Below are 18,870 nucleotides of genomic sequence, written 5' to 3' on the forward strand. Positions count from 1 at the left end.
TCGCACCCGAGACACATGGATTCCCTTTTGATGCACCATCAAAATTAATCTTGGTCCATCCCATCTCTATTTTTTCCCATGTTGCATTACGTTTTGAACATTGAGTAGGATTAATTCTACCAGGCCCACTAACGAGCCAATAATCCACCATTTGATAATTACAACATTCTTTTGATAATTACAACATTCTTTTAAAAAACTATATTTTATAAATTTTTATTTAAAATGAGTTTTGGGAACAATGATAAGAAGTTTAAAATTTAAATATAAAAAAACTAAATAATATAGATACAATATAATTTAATCTTTTATTTATTTAGTAAATATAATTTAAAATAAAATAAAATAATTTTAAGGCAAAGAGAATAGTTCCAATTAATATCTCTCAACATTTCTTTAAATAGATGTATTCAATATATCTATACTAGTTTTAAATGAAATATATAATAACTTTCTATTAAATGAAAAATGTTAAATTATATAATATAAAATATAAAATATAATTGAGAAGAACCATTATTATACTATATTACTATTATCATATAAAAATAAAAAAGATTAGTGAAATAGAATTCTAAAACATAAAACTAAAGATTTTAAAAAAACTAACTAAATTAACACCTTCGTGAAGATCACAAAATAGAAAATGATTTATGTTAAATTTCATATCTTGACTATAATGATAAAAAAGTGGCACACAATTAAAAAAAAAAATTTAGATAGTAGTATCATTTAAAAATAATAATATCAACTACAAACATTTATTAAAGAAGAAAAAGGATTTGGAGAACAATATTTTTTAATCAAATTTTTAGAGATTCAAATTTATATTTCAATAATTACAATAGACTACAAATAATTAGTATTAATTATTTTTTAAACATCATTATAGAAAATAGAAAAAAACAATATAGTTAATATTTATAAAATCATAATTTTCAAATGGTTTACTACAATTAAAAAAATCATGATATGATTAATATATATTATTTTTTATTTATAAATAAATAAATATTTTTAACAATATGAATTAAGTCAAACAATTTACGAAATTAGAAAATTTGTGATAAATGTATATAAATTCATCTCAATAATGAAATATAAGTCAATTTTTTTTTAAAAATAATATATAAATATCAACAAATATTTTTTTTAGCCATTTTTAAAAGAAAATAATATTTATTCTCAATAATGAAATATAAGTCATTTTTAAAAAAATAATATATAAATATCAACAAATATTTTTTTTAATCATTTTTTAAAGAAAAAAATATTTATCAAATAATTAAAATATTTTTTTTATTTTAATTATTTTACAACTATATTTTTTTAATATAAATAAAATACACAAAAACTAATTACATATATAATTATAATTTTTACATTAAAACTATTTTTTTTTAATATAAATAAAATACACAAAAACTGATTAAAGAACTCCAAGATACGAGAGCTCCGCCCTTCAACAGGGTTGACATGTGCATACAAATCATGGAAAGGAAGAAGGTGGTCTGGATGGAAGGACCACAGGGGTGGACCACATGGCAACAAGTAGTCTAGTTCTTTTTGGTCCTGAATTCATCTGTATAAACATCTTTTTGGGTCTCTCGATTTATAATATAAAAAAAATATATATATATAATAATAAATTTCATAATAACATTTTTTCACACGAACTTCATTTTCTCTTATCCATTTTAATGTTTTTTAAAATATAACTTTTATTTACTATTTAGAAACTATTTAAAAACTTATAAATTTTAATTAATAAAAATTAAACTTGCCATAATTGTGGTCAGCAATGCTATATAGATAAATTTTAATATTTAAATTGAATTAAATATGATTCAAAGAAGTCAATGTTAGGTGTGAATTTTACTCTTAAAAATCTTCACATTAAAAAAGAAGGTGAGGGTAATTTCATGGAGTGATGAATGCGTTAGATCTGTAATTCTTGGCGAACAGATTAATTTTGGCATTGATTGCCTTTATGGTTGTCATTATTGTACATTAATGAGGAGACTTAATACTATCTGATTTAGTTGCAATCATTTCATTAATGTGCTTTCCAACACACATTCTAATATCTTTGAAAAATAATAATTAGATTATTTTCAATATGAATCAATAAAAATAAGAAAAATAAATTTTTATAATTTATAAAATATAAATTAAATATGAATTATAATTTTATTTCAAATTTTTTTTTGAAATATTGATTGATTCAATTAATTAATAAAAATAAAATTAGATTAGATAAATGCAATAATATCTTACAAGAAAGACTAATAATAACCATATCCAACAAAGTTTTGTTAAAACAGAGAAGACAAAAATTACACCTTCAAGTCAAACACCGACAGGTGCAATTCAGTTCTTAAATTAACAGATGCTTTTAGCTTTTATACTATAACAAATATATTTGCTGCTATTCATCTAGCGTATAAATTGCTTCTGTTTCGCGTCCTAAATTTGGCTGGAAACACATTTCCTCTGTTTCTTTTCCAATTGCGATGAGATTTCCTCCAAACATGCTAACTAAAGTTGAAAATTCCATAAAATTCTCTTAAGCACCAAAATATTTTGTGCAGAATAATCATGAAAGGGCTTTCAGAAAATCATCTGGTAGAAGACGGACTTGAAAATTTGGTGGCAGACGGTCCTCCTCCTCAGTCGAGCTTGCGCTCACGCTTCATATTGGAGGGCGAAGGCGAAGTCGAAGCGCTTCTTACCGACAGATGTTTGTCATGTCATCATTGCGCCGAAGACACGGTACAATTCTAAGTTCCGGCCTTGTAATTCCGAGAGGAAATAATATTATATACTTATTTTCTTGAAACCCTATATGCTCTTTAATTCTGCGAATAATTAATTTTTTTTTTAATTGATACATTGAATTAATGTCTGTTTTGAGTTTGCAATGGAGCAAATGTTTTAGTCAAGTATGCAGTTCATATCTACGGGTTAGGTTTGGTTTTGCTCCCAAGCCTCGTCACGAGGTATTGGTTTAGGAGTGCCAAATTTGAATGACAAATATGGTCACGACGTTGAAACACAGGAGTAACAAATTTGAACGATACATATGCTCACTAGGTAAATCACTGATACATGCTCGAGGAGCTCGTATCAAATCTAGGCATCATTGGCTGCAGGTTGGCGGCGAGTCTCTAAAGAATATTTTCAAGCCTTGAGGGCATAGGATGCAGTTCAAAAGATCAAGGCCATTTGTAAATTGGATAATCATGTCTCAGAGCTTCCTAATGTCTTCAAAGCCCAAGAGGCTTTTCAAGCTTGGAAGAAGCTCATAAGCAGTGCTTGGATGCTAGTTAAATGGTGACTTGTGACATGCTTCTTTCCTTGGGAGATCTGCATGAAGTTATAGCGAGCATGGCCAAATATGGCTTGCCATTTAATTCAAAACTCAATGAGCCTTCCAAACCGACAACCTTGAAAAAATAATCAACAAAGGCAATGTCAAATTCATACTTATGGTTGGTGATCTAGAGTTGATTTGCCAAAGCCTTGGGTTTGTGCATTTCTACTTTGCCCTTTGAGGTGGTTTACCTCGAATAGATTGGCTTCATCAAAAGAAGATGTGTTTGAAACAACATTAGGGGAGAGGAGCTAATACATGCTCACCCTAACTTCACACTTCTCAAAATCATATGTGGACATTTCAAAATTTTCTTAATTTTACACAGCAGCTTACTTGTCAAGTCCCCTACTTAAAAACAAAATTTCAAGTCCATATGGTCAAATATGATGCCACATTAGCACGCATCTTTGTGAAGGTGTTCCAAATGGTTATAAGACGCATAGATGTGCACTAAGTCATGTTTACTTGTGCGCTGATGTGGCATCCATCATTGGTTATTTTTTGAATTTTAGAGGTACTTTCTTTGGGGATAAGCATTGACATGACATTTTTAGGGCACCACCACTATTGGTCTCATTTTGTCCATGTACTATAACATATATTTGTACCCCTATCACCTATTGGTCCCTCTCCCCTATTGGTGTATGGGAAGGTATGGAGTGGGCTATAAGAAGTTCAAACCAGTCGACCATCTTTTTCAAAATTGACTTTAAAAATCTTATGACAAGAGTGAATGGCCTTTTATTCTTTCCATACTTTGGGCTCTTGGCTCTAGAAATAACTTTCTTCAACTCGTAAGAATTTAGTTTGCATACGCCTCTACTTGTCTTAATATTAACGACATCCAATTTGAGCAATTTGGAATTTGTAGGTCAATTAGACAAGGATGTCTTTTAGCACCATATTACTTTGTGTTCCATGTCCCCTTTTTGAGCTAAGTAAATAATTAATAATTTAACTTGAATTGTCCAAATAACTTTATTTTATAACATTGCTAAATGGGCAACTCATGTTTTATTATTAAAAGAGGGTTATTAAAGTGCTGCTAAGGCTAAAGTAATGTTTTATTAAAAGGACATTTTAGACTTTAAAAAAATAATGTTTTAGAGGGAAAAGGGGAAAATAATATAATATTTAATTACAATTCTTTGAAGTGTCTATATAAGGAGTTGAGTATAGGGGGAGTGTACCAGCAGCCGTTATAGCTAACTTTGTGCACTAACATATTCTAAACGGTACATCGGATTTTGACAATTTTTTTTTTGGTTGTCTTTACATGCTACTTAGGTGCTTATAGCTATTGTTTTGGCTTCCGGGTAGTAACGATGCATGCTGTGGGATTCGTTATGCGCGCAAGGGTCAAAAAGTAAACTTTTCAAAGTGTTGCTCGATACTTGTTTAAAGATGCCCCAATAACTGTGCACTTAAAATTGCCAATACTTATGCACAAATGCCCTAGTAGTTGTGTGCTATGGGTGCCAATAAAAAGTGCACAAATGGGCCAAATATAGTCCAAAAAGCTAAAAAATGAGCAGTTATTGGTACATGTGTAATTTATTAATGAGCTTTTAGTTATTTGCTTTTTGATTTTTTTAAAGTTAGTAATTGGGGGGTTGGATGTGCAAGGAGCGAATGGTTATTGGAACATGAACGGTAACTGGTGCTCTTCCCCTAGAAGAAGATTATTGATTTACAAAATGAAACCCCTTTCTTTCGAGATTTAATGTATGTTCATCTTTTTGCCCAAGGACGAATACTCTTTTGATAAATGGATTCAAGGATGAAAACCTTTCTATTCATTTGAGCAATTCCATCGAGGGGTTACCAATGTTTAGAAAGTTGCAGTTTTTTCACTAGTTTTAGTTATGGTTTTAGCTTTATGCTTTTATAGGCATTCATTGTGATCATTGTAATTGTCTAGTTGTATCCAAGTTTAACTAGGTAATTCAATTCATTATAGGTTAATCTCAATATCAGGTTCCTCTTTGGATCAATTCATCTGTCAAGGTTGAATAGCATAATCATGACTTTTTCTCTTCAGACGTGATAGGCGTTTTGGATGTAGGCGATTTCTAGGAGTTGGGGGGGGGGTGTTCACTATCAATTCCAACATGGTATTATAACATCAAATTTGTGACTTCCTGTCTGTTTTTTGAGAGATTTGGCTTTAAGGGAAAAATTGGCTCATCTTGAAACAAAACAAACATCACTATTGGATCCAGTGCCAAAAATGTAAGGATCAACTGTTCAAATGCTCAAATCCAAGAAGTTGAAAAAAAAGCAAATATTTTTTAGTAGTAGGACTCTCGCTGTCATAAATTCTCCTTGATTTGTGTTATAAGGTACATTCCTGTTTCTTAATTATTTTTGGTTTTTCCAAAATTTTTAGGAAAATCTCAAAAAAATTTCTCTAGTTTTTTCTTAATTTTCTCCAAAAATTTAAAATATAAAAAAACAAAAGAAAAATTCAATTTCAAAATAAAATAAAAAAGTGTTGGCATTTATTGGACGTAGGGTATAGTACCTTGCTGTACCCCTACGCCAATAGGTTACGCCAGGTCAATGCCAGCCCATCACCGCAGGTGGACTTCACCAGTCGGCGGTGTTCAATTTGTTGGTGGCCAATGGAATATTTTGTTGGCATATTTTGGCCAACACTACACCTCGTCGGCCCTTCACTTACCTACCCAAGCAATGACTGTAGTTACCTCAGTAGTGGAATCCTAGAGATTTCAATAGTATATTCTAGCAAACAATCTCCTGATAATCGATGTCAACGAATCCAGAATATTTTGCCTTGGCGAAGAATATTTTGATGCAAGTACAAAATCTTTGGCGATCATAGCGAATAATTTAGATGACTTGGAATTTTTTTGGCACATGCCTTTTTTTCCATCAGTAGAGAATGTTTTTGGAATATTCATTGATGCCAACGCGTTAACACTATTGAGACATGGACCAGCTAGGACTCAAACCTAGGACCTTCCATATGCTGCTGGAGTGCTCTACCATCGAGCTACTAGCCCCTCTTGGACCAGTCCATCGTCGGTCCGGGTGTGGCTTATTTCCAACACCAACACCCCCCCTTAAGCCACACCTCTCGTGTGCTTGGGGCTTCTAGTTTGGACCTGGCTCTGATACCATGTTGAGACATGGACCAGCTAGGACTCGAACCTAGGACCTTCCATATGCTGCTGGAGTGCTCTACCACTGAGCTACTGGCCCCTCTTGGACCAGTCCATCGTCGGTCCGGGTGTGGCTTATTTCCAACACCAACACTCATGTTGATTTTCCCAGGTTTTATTGGATGTATTTTAATGTATATATCTAATTCAATCTGATACTTGCATTCTTGGAATTCTATGTGTTCTCAAATTGAATAACATTATACTATATATATTCCTTTGGAGAGGCATGTCCTTAAACGGACATGTCTCTCCTTTAATTATAATAATTTAATCAATATTATAATATTTCATCAATCAATTATTAATTTAGAATAATATAATAGATTAATATTGAATATTAAATTTTATATGATTAATAACATAATAATATATTATTATTAATCAACATATATTATATGTATTCTAAATGATCATTCGACTCAAGCTACAAACATTAACACTCCCTCTTAGCTAGGGAGGATGATCAGACAAAATGTGTAGTGATCTCCCATGTCAACACTTATGGCCCTCACCATAGATACACAAAACATAATTAACACTCCTTCTTAGCTAGGTAAGATGAATGTAGACAATATATTCAAACATCATAATTTAATAGATAGTGATCATTTTAGTCATTCATGAGAATCATACCATCTAATCATTTGGTATGTAGTATCACCTAAACACGTGATCTTGAAGTTCATCACATCAATCTTGCGATTGATAGGATATCACCTAAGCATGTGATATCAATATTGCCTACACGCAATACTTAAGGATAATCATATGAGAAAGCTTAATTTCTCACCTTATCCTAGTTGTGATAAGTGCACTAACATTTTATACAAATGTTATATCACCTAAATACATGATATGAAGTATCACCTAGACACATGATACACATGTCCATTACGTCAATCTTGTGATGACAGGATATCACCTAAGCACGTGATATCAGTATTGCCTAAACACGCAATACTTAAGGATAATCATATGAGAAAGATTTAAATTCTCATCTTATCCAAGTTGTGGTATGTGCATTAACATTTCATATGAATGTTTTACCACAACACAATCATGGCTTCATCCATGATTCACCAGAGATCCACCATGATAACTGGTTTGGACATTATAAGATCGTCACCTTATAATGTCTCCATACAAGTGTTCATTATCTTGAGAGATCGTCACCTCTTAGATATGAACCCAGGGGATAAAATCCAAAAATGTCCTGTCATGACAAAGAAGTTTACACATTAAACATGCAAATACAAATTGCAAAGCAAATTACTTTTCTATCATACCTAAACCTTTTCTGAAGTGATCAACCTTCACTCTGAAAGAGGTTTTTGGTCAGAATATCTGCAGTTTGATCTCCAAGGGAAAACCCCCCTACTCGAGGGAGAAGCACCCAGCATAAAATGTCTTTATATATCAAATATGTCTAGCAATAATGCAAGATACGGGCCCAATATATGTTGCTTCACTCCTTGAAGCAAATTTCACAAGAGCAAATCTAATTGGTTTTCTTCAGAGGATCGATCTGCTCTAACTAATATATAAACTGCTCTTCACATAAATTGAATGGATCAGAGAATGAGTTTGCATCTTCTATATATATGAGGGAGGCACCCTTTCACAAGGGGTCGGTCCTCAATGACACCATTTGTCTCTTCACAAGGGTGACCACTACAACATCAACACTCCCTCTTAGCTAGGGAGGAATCCTTGTTAATAATATAGTCATGAAATAACATCCACCATGGCTACTCCTAGAGAGTGGAACACGATTCATCATGGTACTCAACATGATGATATCCATCATGGCTACTCCCATGTATGAGAATGCATTTGAAGTATGAACACAAGTGCCCATCACAGAGTTGCTCAACGAGATGTTTTCATCTCATCATGACGTTCACCATGACTACTCCCAAAGGGTGGAACAGGGGCCTTCACCTCAAACTTCTCCCTCACAGAGAAGAGTGTATTAACAAGGGCTTGCTCCTCAAACTTATCTCTCACAGAGAAGAATGCATTAAGCATATTTTCATGATGGTGTGGCTCCCTCTGATATCAACCTTCTGACCTCCTTGTCTAAGGTTGCTTGTGATGAAATGTTAGACTCCCTTTGAATCTGATATCAACCATCTGACCTCCTTGTCTAAGGTTACTTCTGATGAAATATTAGACTCCCTCTGAATCTGATATCAACCATCTGACCTCCTTGTCTTGTCTAAGGTTACTTCTGATGAAATATTAGACTCCCTCTGAATCTGATATCAACCATTTGACCTCCTTGTCTAAGGTTGCTTTTGATGAAATGTTGGACTCCCTCTGAATCTGATATCAGCCATCTGACCTCCTTGTCTAAGGTTACTTCTGATGAAATATTAGACTCCCTCTGAATCTGATATCAGCCATCTGACCTCCTTGTCTAAGGTTACTTCTGATGAAATATTAGACTCCCTCTGAATCTGATATCAACCATCTGACCTCCTTGTCTAAGGTTACTTCTGATGAAATATTAGACTCCCTCTGAATCTGATATCAACCATAATTTCGTTTATAAGCATCAATTTATTTCTCCCTTTAATTCAATTTTATTGTGCTTTCGTCCTGAAGGTATGTTAGAGAGAGATTACAAATAGCTCATAAACCAAATTATCTCGAACAAAAATACCAATGATAGAAGCATTCAAGATTTTACTAGCCAATATTTCTAGCATAAATTACAAACTCAATAATTCATGTGCCTTAATAAAACATGGAATACTTATCTTAAGTTTAAAACATTTCCTTTCATAAGGTGAGCCCATATAAGAAATATCACGCATGAATCATCTCTCATCATAATTCCCTTTGAATGATGTAGAACATTTTCATAATTTTGATCAACACTTTCATTATAATCTGCCACACACAGTCGTTAATAACTTTTGCAATTTACCAAATTTTTTCAATCTCTTCGGTGAGATGTTACAAAATCTAATTACAAACATTTCCTCCAAGTTATAGCCAGATCCAACGGTTAAAACAGAAGTTATGACATTTTTCCCAAAACTGCTAACCCTAGGTAGGGTTTCAAGTGACCTGCACCAAAGTTGTCATATCTTGCACAAAACTGAATCAAATTTAATGAGATAAACATATTTGAAAACTAGAAACACAGATCTTTCCATCCATAATTCTAAAAAAAACTGAATTCTCCAACCCTCTCCAACCTCCAAATTAAACTTCACAGGCCTGAGCTCTGATACCATGTTGATTTTCCCAGGTTTTATTGGATGTATTTTAATGTATATATCTGATTCAATTTGATACTTGCATTCTTGGAATTCTATGTGTTCTCAAATTGAATAACATTATATTATATATATTCCTTTGGAGAGGCATGTCCTTGAACGGACATGTCTCTCCTTTAATTATAATAATTTAATCAATATTATAATGTTTCATCAATCAATTATTAAATTAGAATAATATAATAGATTAATATTGAATATATTTTATATGATTAATAATAATATAATAATATAACATAATAATATATTATTATTAATCAACATATGTTATATGTATTCTAAATGATCATTCGACTCAAGCTACAAACATTAACAAACACTGTAAGGTTGGCTTTATGTCTGCCTCCTAGTCTCCTTTGGCCTTAAAGCAACTATTTTTTTCTTTTGGCCATAACTTAGGCATACATAGTCAAAATTGGGCAAATGTGATATCATTGGAAAGTCGATTCCAAGCACTTTTCAATGGTGTAGGTCTCATAATCAGATTTTGCTATTGGTTCATGTTATCCTCAATCAAAGTTAGATCATCATTTTCTACTTCTGAGCGCACTTTTTTGCTAGCATCTTTGATTTTTGCCATTCTTGTGGAATTGGCAAGGTATTTCAGAGATCTTTAGATCCATTCATGCCCTTTTTTTAGAATCTAGCCTAGGTACATTTTATTTATATTTCTATGTTTTTACATATTGGTCAATTACTTGGATGTTTTGGCACTTGGAAACGTTATGTTTGCATTAGATGATTTTAGTTGATTTGCTTTATATTCACTTAGGTTATTGGTGTCTCTGATTTTTTCATTTGAGGAGGTGTCATGGGTTTTTCAGCTCATCCTTTTGTTGTCATGTCAGCAAATTGGTAGCATGACATATATCAGGTGGCTTGATCTTTTGCCTTATTTGTATGGACTCATACTTGAATCAGCCACACCAGGGGGTAAATCAACTTGGGGTAACATCATGGACTATGTTGTAGGGTTGATTTGTACTAGTGTTGATCCAAATTACGTGTGCTATATCAGACATTGAATGTCCCCACACATTTTGGAATTGAATTTGGGAGATCTATGGAGATCTTCATGTCTCTCCATTTCCAAAGGATCTTGTTGCAGATTGTCACATTCCCCTTGTAGTTGTAGATTGTCACATTCCCCTTGTAGATGTAGATTGTATACCTTTGATGATGGTACTTTAGAGGAGCTTGAGTATATCATAGGTCTTGCATGTTCTGATGGATCAAAGGCTTGTCTCCTAGTTCCTAATCTTTACATTGAGACCAGATCTCCATCTTCAGTTGTTCTTGATCAGCTTGGTACCACATCTTTGCCCCCCATTGTTTCAATACAGCAGGACATTCATCATCTTTTAGACATAGCTACATAGGATTTGTATATTGTAGACATATCATCCTTGTTTGTGGAGTCTCAGATTGTAGATTTGGAGGATTATTTTAAGAACATTCATCTCTTCTTTGTTGACAGCCACATCATTGTTGTTAGCACACCATTTTCATCATCTTTGCAGCTTGTTCTACATCAATATTCGCAGGTTTTTGGATTGATATCATCTCCTTATGACATGAGGTCTGAATTCGGATTTGGATTTTTGATTCATCCATCTTATGGGAATGTCTTCTCCAATCACTAGGGGATTTGTTTCTTCCTAAGAGGAGAACTATTGTTTGCAGGCAGTGGATTATGTTCTGTCATTAGGTGTTTATCATTGACAAAGAGCTACTTGTTTATGGAGGGGATTCATATCCTCATTTTCTTTCTCCTATGGGGGAACATCTATTGTACTTGTGTGATAGCAGCAAACCTTGGGGGTTCACATCGAGTCCTTGTTGATATTTTAGTTTGCATTGGAAAAAGGACATTTCTGTTGAGTATGTTGTCATTGATGTCAAAGGGTGCTGATCAAGGTTGTTTAAATTTCAGACACTTGGATTTAGCTACTTAAGTTGCTAGCTTGTTTACTTACTTGCCATGCCACTTGCTTGCTGGTTTGTTTGGCCAAAACAGTTTGACACATCTTTCTTTGTCTTTAGCTCGAGTGTATGGCGTACTTAATAAGTTTAGATGCTATGTTGGAAGGACATTTCATGGACGTGTCTTTTGGTGACGATTGTATTGTTTTGAAAATGTGACCTATTGTTTGATAGAAGTTCGAAGGAACATAAACTGTTTTGTAGTCTTTTCAGATATGTTTTCTTTTCGGATTCTTTTCTAAAGATTGACAAGTGTTGTAAGTTAAAACATGTAAGAACCCTGCTGGTTCTAACTTCTCTGACAAACTATTGCTGGTTCGTTTTGGTGTTTTTCAAGGGTTTTAGAAAATTAAAACAAAAAAAAAACACTTTTGCCAAGCAAGAAATGCACATAAAACTGAACTGGAAAAGAATTGAGAGCAACTGCAACTATATTATGAATAAGATAATTGCTACAATAATTCCTACTGCTAATAGCATACCCGTAGGTCCTTAGCTTATTTTAAATGAAGAAATTTGGTGTTTGCCAGCCAAAACTGAGAAATTGACCAAAATGGACATACAAGACTTGAATGCAATTTCTCTGATTAGAAAGTAGTCACATCAACCTGTCAGGGCTAGGCGTTGGGAAATGTATCTTCAAATTGCAGGAAAGGGAGGCGTTTCAGCCTCCAGCCAAAAATGCCTTGTCTGGAACCCCACGTGCCAGGCTGAAATAGTACGACCAGCAAAGAACTTGTACGGCTGGTTATTGGAATTGTAAAATAAAGCTGATGAGGCTTCTAACCTGTAATGCCTCCTTCATTATTCAAAATCTGCAAATAACTTAATCAATTATCCTCTGATAAAGCACATGAAGACTCCTGAATGAAGCCCTTCCAATTTGCAATAATTCAGTTGATCTTTCACAGCCTCAGAATCAAAGATCCATGAAGAATGAACGTTCTTCAATAGCAAACCCTTTGAAACCCTTGTCTCAGAAAATGCAATAATGAGTTTGAATTGCTAATTCTCCTTATAACTCCAAAAAGCACGACTTCCCAAAAGCCACACCCAAATCATAATTAAATACATTTAAATGTATTTAATTCATCTCCATAGTTATATTCACCTTGGGCGCACAATTCATTTAAGTGGCTTTTTTTAAAAGTTACTTTATAAAATTTAAGTGACTTGTAATTTAATAAAGTCACTTTATAATATTTAAGTGGCCTTAATTTTAATAAAGTCACTTTATGACTTTATAATATCCATATAAGTTAATTAAATAACTTAACCACTAAAATATTAATATCTCCCTCAATATTCAGTCTTTTGACGTGCCGTCAAAAGCTGGGGTCAACATTGAATAACCCCCATGTGTCCAGGTGCCCTGACTAAACATATCACAATTGCCAGATTGACTTACTATAAATAGTGAGCCCCTCAACTAAGCCCACACATTGATTGCAAAGGCCCTGGAACTGAAACCAAGATTGAACTGAAGAAGTGGAACTACCACCGAGACTCTCTATCCCAAATGTTAGCCTACGAGAGTCCAAATAATAGGCTAATCCCTCGAACTCTGATGCTCACGAAAACATGGACATTACAGTCCGCCCTCCCTGAAATTGCTTGTCCTCAAGCAATCTCTACTGCGAAGCAACTTCACTCCACCAGAGGTCTGAAAGATGAACTATAAAATGTCCCACACATCTCCAACCGAACTCCTGTAGCACCAACATAAACACAACTGCGCAGGGACAAACATCATTCCAACTATCCAACCCCTGTGCACAAGCATAGTGCATAAAAAAAAAACATGTTCAAGAAGGCCAAGGATGAACCGGTATACTCTTAGCACACTGAACATGCTGCAATGCTCAACTGTAAACCTTGTCCGGAATCTCGATGTACCCAAAGAATCCCAAACTCTATACTCAATGCTCGGCTGAATGCCAGGATCCCAAATCACTCTGTAGAGTATTCCCTCCAAACCATGTGGCATCAACATGATACCATTGTATAGTGCAACTAAGTCAACCTCAACAAAAGGAAGAAGCAATCCACCATCTAGAACAATCCCTGGATCCCATAGCAAGTATTGAAGTCTGCCATGAGAAACACTTCCAGACCTCTGCTGCTCAAATCTGATCTCAACTTCACCATGCCAGAAGTGGTGAAGCCAACCAATGGGACCCATCCAAACCGTAGTGCCAACCTTGTCAACACCCAAGTCCCAATGCAAACAATACACACATCCATCTGCTTTGTGGAGATAGGAATAACTGAGAGTACCCACAACACAACAACAATCTCCACCCTTTGCTGAATTGTCCTGGATGTGCTGAATCCCCCCCATTGGTGCTGAATAACAAGTAATCTCCCCTCTTATGTTGCTGATATGAAACCAAACAACACCCTCAAAACTGCAAGACTGACTTGAGGGGATGCTAAGGATACCAACAGGTACATAGGATGATAGAGTATCATCCCCATGCTGCTCTCGCATGACGAGGAAATGATCTAACTCTTTCCCAACCTCATGTGTAGCAATGACATTAGTGGCTGATCCACTAAGTGTGTATTCAACGTGGTCACACATCTCTAAGGCTTGAGCATTTAATGGCCTTTCAACCAAAGATAACTCATGGGTCTCAGGATGCAAGTTATGTGTACCAATAATTTTTTTTTCTGAATCATACCTCTTCTCTTGTTCACACATAATTGCATATTCTTCATGCTTGCTTATCTCAAGAAGCTCCTCCTTTGTATGCCCAACTTTAATATGTTCTTCCCTTGGAAGAATTAGAGATCTAAGGTGTGACTCCCCTTGCTTCTTTGCTTGATCTAGCTGGTTGCAACGTTCTTCGATTTCTTGCAAATGCTGTTTCGCTTGGGTAGCCAATAACCTTGCCTTTTTAGCTCTTTGCAACCATCCATCACACATGACCTGTGTCTTGTTCACCTCTTCCAAGGTCTGATATACAAAATCAGACTTGCTGTGACTTGAATTTTTAACGCATAAATCATTTTTAACACCGAACTCTTGAGTGTCATTGCTAGGAATCTTCATACAACCCTCTTCCACACGTGGAATGGCTGTTACCTCATGATAGTGCAAAGAATTGTGACTGCTGCTACAAAACTCAGAACTGTTAGAGCTTGTATCCTTTGTACATTCCTCATCTTTGACACTTCCAACTTGCGTGCCAACTTTGGTAGATCCTTTCGCAACATTTTCGTCATTTACTAACACATCTACATCATGATTATGCTCAATAGTTTGGCTACAGTTGCAAAAATCAGAATTATTGTCATACCTTTGTGTCATGCTTTCAACATCTCCAAGGACTTCCTCCTTCCCTAAAGCATCTTTTAATATACATTTGTTAGCTCAAGGGAACAATTAGCATACATCGCACAAGGGAAAAATTAGCATGTTTTAATATGCATTTGTTAGCTCTAGGGAACAATTAGCATACATTGCACAAGGGATAATCACAATAGCCAGGTCTAATCCCTAATCAATCCTAATGATCAATCTTAGATTGGGAAGTATTTTTGTTAGGGTGCCAAAAAACCATCCTCCACAAGTAGTGCCTTTGTATGATGTAACCTATGCCCATTCCACCGTAGGCCTTATCCATTGCCTTTGTATGATGTAACACATGCCCATTCCACCGCAGGCCTTATCCATTGCCTTTGTATGATGTAGCACATGTCCATTCCACTGCAGGTCTTATCTACCTTGCGAGGTATTAATACTGCCTTCCCTAACAACTCCACATCCAATCCTCCATGTGGGGCAATAGGTAAGATTAAAGATTAGGCTATGAGTATACTAACTTTTTGTGATTTATGAATATATATGAAATTAAGTACGACTGTCATACATATTGCAGTCTATATTAATATTACTACTAAATTCTGCATAAGAACATTATCAGGCTTCATATACAAAGCACATCCCTATGCATACCACCAAGAACAAAGATGTTACTGCCTATTTCTTAATAATAATTCAGCTATGATCTGATCGATGGTGATCCCACTAGATGCTTTTGATTCCTTTCCTTTATATCTCTCAATATGAGGGAGAGGTTACACCTCTTCATCCTTTATGCCCTTTGGCAAGAGACACACCCTTTCACCATTAGTACCCTTTGAAAATGTGCAACTCTTTATTATTTCTGCTCTTTGAAAAGGACACAACCTTTTACAATTAGATTTGCACTTCTGATTCCCAAATTATCCCCCTCTCAAATGAGGTTCTCTTCTCCCTTTTATATCTCATGTTTGAGGGAGTCGCAACTTTTCATGTCATATCTTTTGACCATTCATTAACTTAATTAAATTCTAATTATATTTAATTATATTATTTTATATTCTAATTTAAATTTAATTTTTATTCTTTTGTATTGTAATTTTATTATTATTATTTATTATTATACTCTATTTCAAAGTGGCTACATTACAATTGTTTGGGGTTTCCCTTGGATGCACCATCGAAATTGAGTTTGTGTTAGTTGTTAGTTGGGGGGAATCCATCTAGTGTTCGCTCTTAGATTTGAAGCCGAATAATCTCATGCAGCCCCATGAATGGGGGATTATATGATATCTTATTATAAATAGTATTATAATTATAACATATGATAAATAATTTATAAATATAATATATTAGAAATTATATATATGCCAGTATGGGCAAAGTTCAATGGTTGTGGCATTGTGTTGTTTCAACATCCACCTAGGTTCAAATCTGGTTGGGCTGTTGTGCTCGTTGGCTATGTGCTCATAGGTTTGAATCTTGTCTCTATTGGGGATGGGCTCCTCCATTTGCAATCCCATCATTAGTGGGCTCAATTATTGCTTAGATTGAGGCCAAGGGTTCTTTGACACCCTCAACTACTATATAAAAAAAATAAAAAATAAAATATATAGTTAATATCAATAATATAACATATAATTATTATATATTATAACTATGTAGTTTTTCAAATTATTTAATTAATTATAGTATTTAATTTATTATATTAATGTCTATAACTTAAATTAACATATATAAGATATTTTATTAATCATATAATATTATATATAATGTTGTTATTATTAATATAATTATTACTATAATAGATAATATAGCTATGCATTCATATAAATTTTGATAGTTTTGAATCTTGTTAGTCATCCACTATATATTGTGCGGAAATATAACATGCTTTGAATTACATAAAAGATAGATCGTATGACAAATTAAAACCCTATGCAAGTTAATTTCTTATATTCCTAAATTGCATGGGAGTGCAAGGATAGATGATACTCTTAACTTGCCTTAAGACTCTAGACTCTAGAGTATTTACTATGCTTGATTCACTCAAGTCTTGATGCCTCAAATGAGCTCACAAGACCTCTATTTATAGCATTTGGAGGTTAAGGGGTAGATGGATTACTGGTAGATGTGAGTGGTAAATGGTAGTACCTGTAGATGTAAATGGTAGATGGAATTTTTGGAAGATAGTGAAAGTGGATTGGTAGATGATGGTATGTACTTTTGGAATATTGTCATAGTGGAGTACATACTTTAGGATGAAGTAAGCTCATCATGGCAAATTACAATCTAATTAGATATTAATACCATCTCATAATATTAATACTAGAGAACGAATATTTGTCCAATAAATATTAATATTTATAAGTGTGAATATTAATATTTATTTAAACCTAATGACCCATTATTTATTTTATTATCACTTTTAATATACCTAAAAAGTGAGAATGGTCCACTTAACACTCGTAAGTGGCTACAGGGATCTTGCTTTTTACATAGGTGTGCATCCTATTGTCAGTGTTTAACATGGCTGACATCATGGCTTTTTGGACAGGTTTGCATCTTGTTGTCAAATCATAATGTGGTTGACAACACTGACAAACCCATGTGCTCGTTAGTGAGATCTAGGTGGCAAAAAATCATCTAGAAAAGGTTCAAAAATATCATCTTAATCGTTTGGTCTTATATTGAAAGCATGGACAATTTTGATTTGTTCTTCACCCCTTACAAAGTCCCATTCTGTGTGGATAGCTAATTTGGTAGGAAATAGACTTGGAATAGTATCTTTAATCATTACCTTTGGAAACCATGGGTATGCTAGAGGATAAAATTCAACCCTTGGGAGACAATAATCTCTTGGTCCAACTAGATAATCAACCATCTCGTTGAAAATGACATGAAACGAATTTCCATTTATGAGATTATAGAACTGTCTCATATTAGGTGGAAAGTTTGGAGTAAATATATCTGCATTGTCTTCAAACTCACTTTGCAAGAAAGTAACATTATTAATTAATCCAAACTTACAATATTTAAGGAAATTCATTTTGGTTGGATTGGTACTACATAAAGATTAAAATCTTGTAATCTGTATATCCATAGAGCAATGGTTCTTGCAAGTGAAAGCAATTGGAGCATAGGATAACCCAAAAGTTTCTAAAAACTTTTTTCTTCAGTTGGAGAATGAATTCTTTGATCATGGTATTCCAGGATGAGTCTTTTGAGATCTCGCAATCATTTGTCCAAAATCCATACTTAAACAAAAATTGTAATGACTTGTATTGGAAGCTGCGAAAGCTCTATGATACTTCCATCTAGTAGTTCCCATTGAGGCACTAAATCACCAACTTGGATTTGAATGGCTGCAGCTAGTTCCTTGGTTAATGAATCAACAAGTGGGTTGGTTTCCCCTTTAATCCATTCTATGTAAAAATCATAACCAAAAGAGTCAAAATACCATCGAGCAATTCTCTCCTATGCGATATCTTTATTAGGTTTTTTCTTCATAAGCCTCCTCATAGTTTGACTGTTTGTTCTGCAAACAAAATGCTTTGGTTTTAGAAATATTTTGAATTTCTCAATTCCCTTTTTTACTGCAAGAGTCTCTTTCTCATAAATGTGATACCGAGATTTTGTATCTATGAATGTTCCTGATCTCTAACCACAAATTTTTGTCTTTTTGTTTGGGAATTCCTGAATCAAAACAACAGATCATGTTGTGTCAGA

At 34.0% G+C, this 18,870-nt stretch overlaps 1 protein-coding gene across 4 annotated transcripts in view; it reads left to right on the plus strand.

The window, feature by feature from the left end:
* Nucleotides 1-2,376: 2,376 nt before the first annotated feature.
* Nucleotides 2,377-18,870, plus strand: part of LOC131069604 (ceramide kinase) — a 70,182-nt gene continuing 53,688 nt past the window's right edge. For 2 of the 4 annotated variants that reach the window (XM_058005139.2, XM_058005143.2), the window contains exon 1: nt 2,377-2,772. In XM_058005139.2, coding sequence (XP_057861122.1) covers nt 2,599-2,772 — 174 coding nt within the window. In that variant the 5' untranslated portion in view covers nt 2,377-2,598. The remainder of the gene's footprint in view (nt 2,773-18,870) is intronic. The other 2 variants (XM_058005134.2, XM_058005142.2) reach the window with 2 other exon arrangements.

The sequence above is a fragment of the Cryptomeria japonica genome, chromosome 6 (assembly GCF_030272615.1).
Source record: "Cryptomeria japonica chromosome 6, Sugi_1.0, whole genome shotgun sequence".
NCBI classification, from domain to species: domain Eukaryota; kingdom Viridiplantae; phylum Streptophyta; class Pinopsida; order Cupressales; family Cupressaceae; genus Cryptomeria; species Cryptomeria japonica.